The following is a 12679-nucleotide window of genomic DNA, read 5'->3' on the forward strand; positions in this document are numbered from 1 at the left end:
ACCCTGTCCAGGGTGTACCCCGCCTCGTGCCCAAAGTCGCCTGGGGTAAGCATTATAGAAGATGAATGAATGAATGAATGAATGAAAAAATGAATGAAAAAAATAATTTCTTCACCTTTTGTCTGAGTCGGATGACTGTAAATTCCGGAACTCTAGACATTCCGGAATCCTAGGAACTCTGCTCATAAGTTGAGAAAACCCCAAGTTTACAGCACTTACTGTCATGGTTTTGGGTGTTGAGGGGAAACCATGCAGACATGGCACCCCGGGCTCAAAATCGAACTCTGGAGCTAAACCAACATGTCACCCGTGGTGACATTGCCATCATATCGTGTACTGTACATCATTGTCATAATACTAATTGTCATTAAAATACTAATGATTTGTGCATTATTCTTTAAAAGCATGTTGTATTGTAATTTATAACAGAGCTCTGTTGAACGGTCGGTTACCGGTTGATCGGCAGGTATTAATCATTTTCCACAAGAGCAGCTTTCACAGTAGTGTTGACTGTAATTCAAAGTCCAGGTTTATAGTAACATGCTCAGTCTAATATGGGCTTGTTTCTATAGGAACAACTTGCACAGATGATGGTGAGGTGAAAGCTGTTTATAGCTGCCTTTGCATGAGGGAAAGCAGTAGACTGATTTGCATCAGAAATTTTATTCAACAACATTAAATGTAACTGTAAATAGATATTATTATCACTATTATTATTATTATTATTATTATTAAAAATTATTATTCTTATTAGCGATTTTCTGTGTTAATAGAAGGATTAAACACACCAGAACATGCTGTAATAGGTAAGTCAACCTTGACATAGTTAATTATTTTCTAGTAGTGTCATGCTTTGTAATGTTTTCTTCCAAAATAATTTTGTAATATCAATTATTGTCCCCACCCCGACTTAGCTTGGCACTTTTCCAGTTTCCGAATGCCTTTCGACTTTTACTCTGACCTACTCGCTAATTAAAAAATGAACCACAATCTTGGCTGCATTATTTAATCTTAAAAAAAAAAAAAAACATTATTTTTATTATTTCAACAATTTATTTACCCACACATGATTGCGATTTAAACTGTTAAACTATTAAGTTTATAATTTAGGTTTTAGACGTATCTAAGCTAACAGGTATCAATAGCACGAATTATCACAGTTTAATGAATTCCAGTCTTTTTCGATTAGATACTTGTATTAAGTCCATATTTTTATGTGATCACTTTGCTCTGAAAGGGTTGATACTTTAAGTTTTTGGTTTATTCTGACATTTTTGCTGTTTTTTTCTTTGTCCACTGAGTCTTTGTTGAAGATTAGGTATTCATGTGTGAATCTGAGGCAGAGGAATGAGGTCTGAGGACGTTCCAAGTAAATGTCAGAGAGTGCTGTCAGCAGTTGGGGAACATGAACTGAATCTTTTCTTTAGTGCGGGATAGTTCAGTTAGAACTCTGTAGTCCAGCAGTCTGATATTTTGAATTTGTCCTTTTTTGGGGGTGTAGATGAGTGTGGGTGTGGAAGGATCTGTGCAGGTGTGGGTCTGGCTGGGGGGGGTGTGGCTGGGTGTGAATGTGGCTGGGTGTGGATGTTATTGTTTGTTAGTAGGGATGTGGTTGTGGAAGTGGGTGTGGCTGAGTGAGGTGTTGATGTGGTTTTGGGTGTTGCTAAGTGTTAAAGTGGTTGTGGGTGTGGTTATGGTGGAGGAGTTGGGTGTGGCTAAGTGTGGAGGCGATTTTGGTTGTGGGCGTGGTCGATTGTGGGTGTGAAATGAATTGTGGGTGTGGAAGTGGCTGTGGATGTAGAAATGATTATGGGTGTAGATGTGGTTATGGATGTGGGTGTGGCTGGGGGTGTAGCTGTGGTTACCTGGCTAAACTTAATGAACGATGAAATATTCCTAAAGTAATGATAACCTACAGAGAAATTTCTTTACTTTTTCTATTATTTTCGATAAAGAAAATCTTGTTTCTGTGACACGTTTCGCCTCCTGCATTCTGACTTGTAGTTATAAGTTACCCATAAATGCTTAGTCATTATTGGCTAGTATATATTATATGCATTCTGGGTAACGACTGTAAAACTGAGCATAGGCGTCATGATTTATTACATGTATGCTTATGAGAGTAACTTTCATACAGGATGTATTAAAATATGTTTCACCCTCTGTGGAATTCCTGATCGTACAAGCTGTGTGATTAATCTGCCACACCCGATAGAAAAAAAGGGGGGGAAAAAAGCGTTCTCTGAAGGACTTTAATTTTACTGAGAGAGGTTCTGAGAACTGTCTCTGTTGATATAAGCGATATCCATTTGTTTTATCTTTTTAATCGTGCAAAAGGGGATATTTTTATTTAGCTCTTTAAGTGTGTCTGCGTGTTTCTTTTCTTTCTTTTTTATATTAACATGAACAAGCCCATGGCTCGCTGTAAAGAACAGGAAAGAGGCAGAGGCCTGGCTGCTCGGCTCTTTTAACTGTGCTGGCTTATGACCCGGCGCTGGGAGCTGCTCCATTCTCCTCCTGCCCTGTTGAGCCGAAGGGCAGGGCACAGCACGGGAGTTTGGCTTGGCACCGCAGCACAGCAGGCACAAGGCGCAGCGGGTCGGAGATATGTCGGAGACCTCGGATGCTGATCACCCTCGCTTCTTCGTTGGTGCTGATGAAGGAGAAGGAGAGGAGCTGCTGGACCCGGGCCGAGTGCTGGGCTACGACTGCCTCTATGAGCATGTTGAAGAGGAAGACGAAGATGTGGACGAGGAAGAGTATGACTCGGTATGTTGGATTATTAATTCTGCCTGTCTTCATAAGTACACAGTACTGTAGCTCTGGTGTGTTTCCCAGGCCTGTGATGGCTAAAGTAAGGTTAATAACAGATGGTAAGCATACATGGTGGTGTGGTACACAAACCTAAAAATCACTGAATCTTGTGTTAGTAGATCATTCTGACTTCGTCATCAGGGACCCCTAATCAATATCACAATATCAAGCTGCCGATAAGGTTTTCATTGTGATTTTGTAAGCGTCACAATTTTATAAATATCCCGATTCCATATTGTGTAGTTTTTTTTTCTACATATTTTGTTACAATCCGAAACAAATTTAGCTAATCGATTAGTTTAGAGCATGTCACCTACAGGATTATAGAGAAACAGCAACTTATATGAATAAAAATAAATAAAATTCATTCAAAAGTACATGAATAGCCACATGAAAGAATCATGATACATCACTAAATGTTTTTTTGTTTTCCCATCTCTAGTTGTTTCCGTGACACATTTCACCTCCTGCACTCTGATTGACTTGTAGTTATAAGTTACTCAAAAGTGCTTAGTCATTATTGGCTAATATATAGTATATGCCTTTTGGGTAACGACTGTAAAACTGAGCAAGTGTGTTTTGTTGAAGTGTACAATCCCAAACTAGAACATTTGATTTGCAAATGTTTGCAAATAGCCTGCTAGCCTACCAAATCAACTCACCTGATAAAAAAAGGATAATCTTTTTCTTCTTCAGAGAATAGCTTTGAGTTTGTGTTATATGTCTAACTGCGCTCACCGTACAAGCCTCTGGAGGCAGTGTTATAATCTGTGGTTGCTTTAGATGGTCAGGTCTAGACTCAGCAATGTTGTGTGGCAATAAAAGTCTGCTGATGACCTAAATGTACTAAATGACTAGGACTTAAACTGTGACAGGAATTATTATTTAACACATTAATTTTCCTGTGTAATTTGTGCTGTAATGTAAACTAAAGTCAGCTGAACAAAAAAATCTTAGTGGGTGCAACCTTTTAACGGCAGTGATGACTTGGTCAGATCGCAATGTTATGTGGAAATAAAAATGAAGTCAGCTGATGACCTAAATGTACTGTTTTTTTTGTTGTTGTTTTGTTTCTTCCCTGATGACAATGCCAAGATTCATCAGACTCGCATTGTGAAAGAGTGCTTACGAAAACATGAGGAATAATTTTCCACACATGAATCAACCCACCATAAAGTAAAAAGAAAAATCGATTTTAACTTTAAGTGTGTGCCTATTTTTATTTATTTATTTATATATTTTTATTTTGGCCAGTCATAAATTAATGGTTGTTCCTTTTATATGGCAATCAGATACATTATAGTTGCAGTGGATTGAATTTAGTTTAAAGACATTTTTTTTTTAAATTAAAGGGCTTTTATTTTAAATAAATAATTCAAAATAAAATAAAAGCTAGGACATTTATCCTGGCGGTTTTTTCAGGTTCAGTGACCGTATAAATCTTGTGGCATGCTTTTGTTAATGTATTTATCCAAATTTTGCACAATAAAACACAACATTTAAAATTTTTAATTTTTTTTACATTACGTAGCCTGTCGTAGAGTGACAACCATGTCTGCCCTCTTAAGCGTTTCACCAGCTGCTGAGGTTAAATTGCTGGACTAAATTGAGCACTAAAATGGGGTGTTCATTCTATTTCGCAGCCTCCAGAGAGACAGATAGTGGTAGGAATCTGTGCCATGGCCAAGAAATCCAAGTCCAAGCCGATGAAGGAGATCCTGGAGCGTCTCTGTCTGTTTAAATACATCACGGTGGTCACGTTCGAGGAGGAGGTCATCCTAAACGAGCCTGTGGAGAACTGGCCACTTTGCGACTGTCTTATTTCATTCCACTCCAAAGGTGAGCGAGGTGCTGTTTGTGTTGTGCACACAAACAAACGCACACATACAGTACATACACACAGGCATGCATGCACGGACTGATTTATATTCTTGGTGCGCTGCCATAAAGTTTCTGGGAAGGTTTGTACAAATAAGCTTTTACGGGTGTTTCTGAGGAATGAGAAACCATCACAAACGTTCCGTCCTATTTGTCTTATGGGTTATTCAATGTGAATGAAATGTAAATATTAGTCTCCGGTCTCTAAAAGTAACCATTTACTGGAGCTATTGATTTTACACTCTTCATTACCTTCCCTTTGATCATAAGTAAAAAAGTTTTGAGTAAACTTTTCCTGTGGTAACTAGTTACTGTAATTTAAATCTATACTATCAAAATGTACTGTCAAAATGCAGTGGCAATTAAATAAAGTTATAAGTCTCTGCCTTTTCACTTTGTTTCTTTAAGGATTTCCACTGGACAAAGCTGTAGCTTATGAAAAGCTCAGGAATCCATTTGTGATCAATGATCTGGATCTGCAGTACTGCATTCAGGACAGGTGAGCCTCATTGTGCGGAGGATTTGCTAAAAACTGTACGACAGCTTGAACCCGGCTCCCCCTGAGGATGCGTTCGGTTTGTTTAACACTAAGAACATCTGCTGTTTTGGTCATGTGTGACACGTTTATTTTTAATCTGATTAGCCGAGGCAAGGGACTGCTGGAAGACTGCTGCTTCCACGTGGTTTACCAGAAGCCATCTTCATATTGTGGAGAATACTGTATATTATTTAAAAATTCCACATGGTGTAGATTTTATTTAAACTGGCATATACAGTGGTGTTCAAAATAATAGCAGTGTGTTGAAAAAAGTAAGTAAATCTCCATATCCATATAATAACTTTCAATTTAAATCACAAATTTATTGGACACCCTGCACGTTCTATTCTGAATCACAACATAAAGAAAAATGTGCTAAATGTATTATTAGTTTAATGTAAGTGAAGAGAAAACAAATATTAGTCTGTTAAAAAAATTGCAGTGTCAAGTGATGAATTTACTGTTTAAACAAAAATGCTTGAGGTTTAATCTTCCTTGTGCATCTCTGAACTAATATTTAGTTGTATAACCATTGTTTCTGAGAAATGCTTCACATCTGTGACAATTGTACTACATGGCACAACTGCCTCTGTATTTTTTGGGTTTTACCTCAGAAACGGCATTTTTAATGTCAGCCCACAAGTTTTCTGCTGGATTAAGGTCTGGGGATTGGGCTGGCCACTCCATAACGTCAATCTTGTTGGTTTGGAACCAAGATGCTGCTTATTTCTGGTTGTGTTTGAGGTCGTTGTCTTGTTGAAACACCCATTTTAAGGGCATTTCCTTTTCGGCACAAGGCAACATGACCTCTTTAAGTATTCTGATGTACTCAAATTGTTCCATGATCCCTGAAATGTGATAAATAGGCCCAACACCATACTGTAGTACGAGAAGCATTCCCATTTCATGATGCTTGTGCCTCCATGCTTTACTGTCTTCACAGTGTACTGTGGCTTGAATTCAGTGTTTGGGGTTCGCCTGACAAACTGTCTGCGGCTTCTAGACCCAAAAAGAACAATCTTGCTTTCATCAGTTCACAAAATATTGCACCATTTCTCTTTAGGCCAGTCAATGTGTTCTTTGGCGAACTGTAACCTCTTCAGCACGTCTTTTTTTTTTAACAATAGGACTTTGCAGGGGCTTCTTGCTGATAGCTTGACTTCACATAGCCGTCTTCTAATAGTAACAGTACTAACAGGTAACCTTAGATGTTCTTTGTGTCAATTTTGTTGTTCTTCAAACCATTCAAATGGTAGTTTCCCTTTTTCTTCCACGGCTTTCTGGTTTTGGAATTGATTTGGTATCATTTTAGCAGAGCAGCCTATCATTTTCTGCATTTCTTTGTATGTTTTCCCATCTCTAATCAAAATCTAATCTAAAAACTTTTAAATCAAAGTACGCTGTTCTTTTGAAGAATATCTGGACAACCTGTTTTACTCTGATTTTTAGAGAGAAATGCACAGGACAACCTTTCTGCATTTATCCTTCAATAAGGGGAACTTGTTTGACACCTGTTTTTTACAGAATAATTTACCTCTCTAATTGAACTCCACACTGCTTTTTAAACAGGCTAATATTTGTTTTTCTTCACTTACATTAAACTAATAATACATTTAGCACATTTTTCTTCATGTTGTGATTTAGAATAGATGGTGCAGGGGGTCTAATGCATTTATGTGATTTAAATTAAAAGTTATTATATGGATATGGAGTTTTACTCCCTTTTTTTAACACACTGCTATTATTTTGAACACCACTGTACATAGCTAACAAAAGATTATTAACGTATTTGTATACATAATAGGCTATTTTAGAATTAATTATTAATAGGGTAATTGACAGTAACCTGTTATTTGTTAGATTTTATAATTTTTGAAATTGATGTTTGTTTTCCAAAATCAAGCTCCGTACGATCTTGCTAATAACTTGGGTCTCCGCATTTCCTTTCAATATAAACTAAATAAACTTTTACTCATTTTAAATAATAATAAATTTGAAAGTTAATTTGTGGCAATCAGTGTTAATACTGTGACGCACTGCCATCAATAAATCAGTATCAGGAAACACTGGATTGTGCTGATTAGAACTGGTTAAATTAAACTTTTAAATAACTTTTTTTTTAAGCAAATTATGCAGAATCATGTCACATATCTTCCGAAATCGCGGTGCTAATAAAAAGCAATAATGTGGAATGGCACTATAAAATAAACTAGAAAAAAGGGCTTGTTAGAGCAAACATACCTGCAGCAGTCTGTGATGAGGGCGTGTAAAATACCGAAACTGAGAGCACATTGTTATGCGCTAAAATCTAAATGTTGAGTGAAAGTGATGTTATGAACAGCCATGTGCCAAATTTAATAATATACTATATTATAATGTAGTTTATAATGTACTATAAACAGGAAATGTATTTGGCTAATGACAAAAGACGGACAATGGGGCAAACTGAATACATTAAAGCTGATCAAAAACTCCTTATCGATCGACGATGGGTACTAACGCTAGTAGTATATAATCAACACAGAATGCTTTGTTCTATTTTGAAGTTCTCAGACAAGCTTTCCTTTTGTTTTTCTTATATAAAAAGTTTATAATTTTATTATAATTTTATTATTATTATTATTATTTTTTTAATTTGACATATTTTATTTCTGCATTGTTTGACTAAACAGGAGGGAAGTGTATGGAATCCTAAAGGCAGAAGGGATCCAGCTTCCACGCTACGCTGTTTTGAACAGAGACCCAGCCAGACCAGAAGGTTTGTATTATGGTTTAAAAGCATTTTTTGAACTTTATACAGCTCTATAAATGACAGAATGTTTAGTTGTTCAGCCTGACCAAAGTCATGAAAGTGGAAGAAAAGACCTTCTATCAAAGAAAGCTAGTTCACTACTCCCACTTTCCGATTTAGTTTTAAATGTTTCATCATGCTGGTGTGTACTAAATCTGAAATCTCCATTGCTTCTTCGTCCGTGCTGTCTTGAAACTCATAATATACAGGAATGCATCTGTCTATATCACCCTTTGCGTTGGTTTATAAAGCACAGACTAGCAAACGGAGCACCACAGAGACTCTGGAATTGGGTTCTCTCACGTACCAGAGTGTTTGGCAAGACCTTTAGCAGCATAAAAAACCCAATCAACCCAGTCTGTGTCCGTGGTAACGGAGCTGGTGCCATGGTAACATCTGTCACGCATTGCTGCTCTCTATCCTTCTTTGTGTCGCTCCTTCCCTTGTTTGCCTGATGGGATTGTACTCGTGAGACTTGCTTTATCAGTGACAAAAAAAAAACAAAGCAACCAGCTTCTGCCACTTTCATTTACCCTCTCCTACAAGTCTGTTTCCCATGAGCCTTTAGACTGATCTAATGATCTTTTTTTTCCCATATTCAAGCTTAAGGTTGTCAAAAAAAACGGCATGCGAAAATTGCATCTTTTTTTTTTTTTTTTTTTTTTTTTTTTTTTTTTAAGTCTTCTCTTGTGTACTGTTATATAATCGAGAGGAAATGCTGTTAACTGTTTCCACAGTGAGGCATCAAAGCTTCTTTCAGACCTGTTTATTTAAATCATGCAAATAAGTGAGAAAGTGTGTCTCGTCTTCCTTAGAAGGTTTCTATAGCTCAAAATACAAAAACCCAAAACAGATCTCAACAGTGAAGATGTTTGGTAAACACCCCATGTCTCGCTCTCTTCCTGTCTCGTGGGAATGTTAAAAAGAGGACTTTTGCATAAATGCTAATGTGGATGAAAACTAATTGGTGCTGTACAGCTCGATTACAGACATTGACATTTCTAGGTGAGGGAATCCTCATAAGTGCTAGCGCAGGAAAGAATTAAATTGAATAGTAGACATTTCTGTGACTGAAGAGCCAGAACAGCTTAAAAGCATTTTGTCAGCACCACACAGTGCTGTAGTTATTAATAGAAGATCAATTGGGGCAGGGTGGAAACGGTTTGGCTGACATTTTTGTTGTCAGAAAGATCTGACTGCTGTTCTGTGTCTCGGTAAGACCACACTTTACGTAATCAGTCCCTTCTGAGCAATCACGATGGTGCAGCTTGTGCTTTGAGTGGAACACTTGGAGAAATCACAACATGATCATTACCAGGTTCAGTAACACACATTCTGTTTTGATAAACTGTGTGCGTGTGTGTCTGCGCACTTGTCTTGTGTTAATCACTCGTGATCCTCGTAGTAATCTGTGTTTGCTTACTTATTAGAAACATTGTTTTCCCTCTAGTATGATTAGAAAGGTGGCCAAATGTGTAGCATGCAAATACTTGCGCCTACAGATAATGTTCATATCCATCATCAGAATAAAAGAAGGGGGGAAAAAAAGAAAATGATTTGACCAAGCCATGTCTTTGGCAATATTGTATTTCAAAAAATGTTTAATCTTCTGGGGTTTTAAATAGACTTTAGAGTTCACTCAAAACAGTAAACTAAAAAAAAAAAAAAACCCTGCAGCAGTTCTGCAGACTGAATTGATGAGAGACAGGTCAACAGACTGGTTCTGGCTGCAGAAAGGCTACACTACCTTAGATAACCACTCTGTACAATTGTGCTCCTCAGAAAAGCATCTCATGTTACACCACTTATTAAACCTGAGGGCTACAATTTGATTGCTTAAACAGACACGTTCCAAGCTGCATTCCATTTAACACCCAAATTCACAGTGCTAAAAATGTGTCACTGATATCAGCACATCAGAAACTTTTACCCCATGAACCCCACTTCTCCGCTTTTTTTGAGAACTTAACTACCATTACTTCATATACTTCCCTTTAATTTAACTGGAAAATACAATTAAATAAAACAAAACCACAGTCTTGGACTATTTTAAATGGGACATGGTGAGCACTAACAAACAACACAGCATTTTTATTTGGTTTTAAGGTGCCAGCTACCAGCGTGTGTGCAGTTGAGCACATCCTTCCAAACTGCTGCTAATACAATATTAGGGGTTGATTCGCTAAAACAAATATAATCAGTTTTTTCACTTTTCTAAATTGTTTAACGTCACTCATAAAATCATATATGGTTTTTGACTGCCAAAGTGGAGCAAAGCGAACAAACATATAACACTGTAACACTGTATAACACTGGCCTACTTTTGTGTTTTTTTTTTTTGTTTTTTTTTTCAAAACTAATTGGGGGCATATAAATTGACTTGCAGTAATTACACATGGATGATCTTGCAGTTGAAATTAAATTTTATCAATCAAAAAACTAAATAAAATAAATAAAAAATAAAATCAAATTCAAGCTGAGAGCTGAATTATTCCAGATTCACACATCAACTAACTGCCATTTTCACTAGGCTTAGACTACCCTTTTGAGTGTACTTTAAAAGTGAAATGCCTGTAAAAACAAAAAATGTATCAAGTTTAGCAGGTCAGATAGTAAATTTTTATTGTTTGGAATGCTTGGCCTCCTGCTATTGAAATATGAACTGCGTTAAAAAATATGAAAAAAATGTTTGCTTCAAGCAGAACCACTGTTTTAATATTTACCAACATCAGCATACAGTAAGAAACATGAGAGCACTCTTTAGACCTTTACTATTATTATTATTATTATTATTATTATTATTATTTTATTCTTTATTTTTTTCCACTAACTATATTTAGACCTAATTTTTGTGGGGACATTTGCAAATACTTTACATGATTTTTACGGGGTGGCCAAAAATAAGGACCCATAGGTTAAAAATCTTTTTAAAGTACACAGCAAATTTTGGAAACTTCTGACGTTACTGCACTTTGGTCTATGTTGAATACAAGAATGTTGGATGTTTCTCAACCTGTTTGGAAAAAATCATGACTGGAGATCACTCAAATGCTGGTTGAAGTGAAGCATTGTAAGAACTCAGCAGTAAAAACCAGAGCTATGTTTAATAGTAAAAGGTAAGGCATTTCCAAGGATTGTGATTAAACAGCTATGTGGCCATAGGAAAACTAGTTAGTCAGGCTAATCAGGGGGGGAAATGTTTCAGTTTGCTAGAAAGCTTAAAGATTTGAGCAGTGGAAGAACGTGATGTGGTCTGACGAGTCCAGACTGACCCTACTCCAGAGCGATGGGTGCATCAGGATAAGTTGCATCCATCACTCCTAGCCGACTGGACGCAGTGTCATAATCTGTGGTTGCTTCAGTTGGTCAGGTCTAGAATCAGCAACGTTATGTTGCAGTGAAATGAGGTTACCTGATGACCTGAATGTACTAAATGACCAGGTATCACATCAATGGGTTTTCTTTTCTGATGGCACAGACATGTACAATGACTCAAAAAGAGAAAAAGTGGTCCTGGGTGCATGAAGAGTCATTTTTACACATGAATATGACAATATAGTGCACAACATAAACAATAGCTAAAGATGGTGAAATGTAATTTTAGCATACCCAATCCAGTCTGTGTATATTTTCCAGAGCAATTGACATTTTTTTTTTCTGTCCCATTTCTGTCATTTACTGTTTGGTGGAATTATCCCAGTCCATGTTTCACCTGAAAAGATTAAGGCTTAAGAAGATTAGATATGCTTTCTCTGTTATTTGGATAATGATGGTCAGGGCAGGATTAATGTGGGGCAACATGCGTCGAAATATCAAGCTCTGATTTTCCACAGGCATGGTTAAGTAGTAATTTTTTCATTTTCCAAGACAACTGCCAGCCCTAAAATTGTTTCATTAAAATGATTGTCAGCCAGTGTGTCTTGGACCCGAAGCACCATATTAGACTGGCTGGCAGACAGAATTGTGGGAAAGTATCGCTGTGGTAACTCTTGTTTATCATTATGTGCTTATAATGCGTTTATGTGCATGATGACAGAATGTAACCTGGTTGAGGGAGAGGACCATGTTGAGGTAAATGGGGAGATTTTCCAGAAGCCATTTGTGGAGAAGCCAGTAAGTGCTGAGGACCATAACGTCTATATCTACTACCCCACGTCTGCAGGAGGGGGCAGCCAGAGGCTTTTCCGCAAGGTTAGACACACATACACATAAGCACAAACACACAACAACAAACATCTCTATAAGATACTATGTCCTTGTATGTTTTTTGTTGCAGATTGGCAGCAGAAGTAGTGTGTATTCCCCTGAGAGTAGTGTCCGCAAAACCGGCTCTTACATTTATGAAGAGTTTATGCCTACCGATGGGACTGACGTTAAGGTAATAAATAAATAAATTCAATAAGTTTAAGGTCATTCAGTGCTCTGCTTTGAGCTGAGGTAAGCCTGCGGCTCTGAAAATATATATTCAGGGTCCACAGTGTGTCTGCTGCTGCGATGAGATTAGTAGCACTTGGAGCGGTGCCCTAGTGCTGCACCGTTGCCATGTCATTTTCCATCTGCTCACACACATACAAACAGAAATATTCCATCATAACAAGCATGTATCTTACTGTTTATTCACATCTTTATTTGCCGGTGTGTCTTTGGGGTACACGTGT

General features: G+C 37.3%; 1 protein-coding gene across 11 annotated transcripts in view; it reads left to right on the forward strand.

Moving 5' to 3' along the window:
- The window catches only part of ppip5k2 (diphosphoinositol pentakisphosphate kinase 2), a 46853-nt gene that overhangs the window by 1990 nt on the left and 32184 nt on the right, over window positions 1–12679 (forward strand). For 8 of the 11 annotated variants that reach the window (XM_053515682.1, XM_053515676.1, XM_053515680.1 and 5 more), the window contains exons 2-8: window positions 774–806; window positions 2412–2769; window positions 4458–4653; window positions 5101–5191; window positions 7903–7988; window positions 12058–12212; window positions 12298–12399. In XM_053515682.1, the coding sequence (XP_053371657.1) occupies window positions 2608–2769; window positions 4458–4653; window positions 5101–5191; window positions 7903–7988; window positions 12058–12212; window positions 12298–12399 (792 nt within the window). In that variant the 5' untranslated portion in view covers window positions 774–806; window positions 2412–2607. Of the gene's footprint in view, window positions 1–623; window positions 682–754; window positions 807–2411; window positions 2770–4457; window positions 4654–5100; window positions 5192–7902; window positions 7989–12057; window positions 12213–12297; window positions 12400–12679 lie in introns of those variants that run through there. The other 3 variants (XM_053515677.1, XM_053515678.1, XM_053515679.1) reach the window with 3 other exon arrangements.

Source organism: Clarias gariepinus, chromosome 17 (genome assembly GCF_024256425.1).
Source record: "Clarias gariepinus isolate MV-2021 ecotype Netherlands chromosome 17, CGAR_prim_01v2, whole genome shotgun sequence".
Lineage (NCBI taxonomy): Eukaryota > Metazoa > Chordata > Actinopteri > Siluriformes > Clariidae > Clarias > Clarias gariepinus.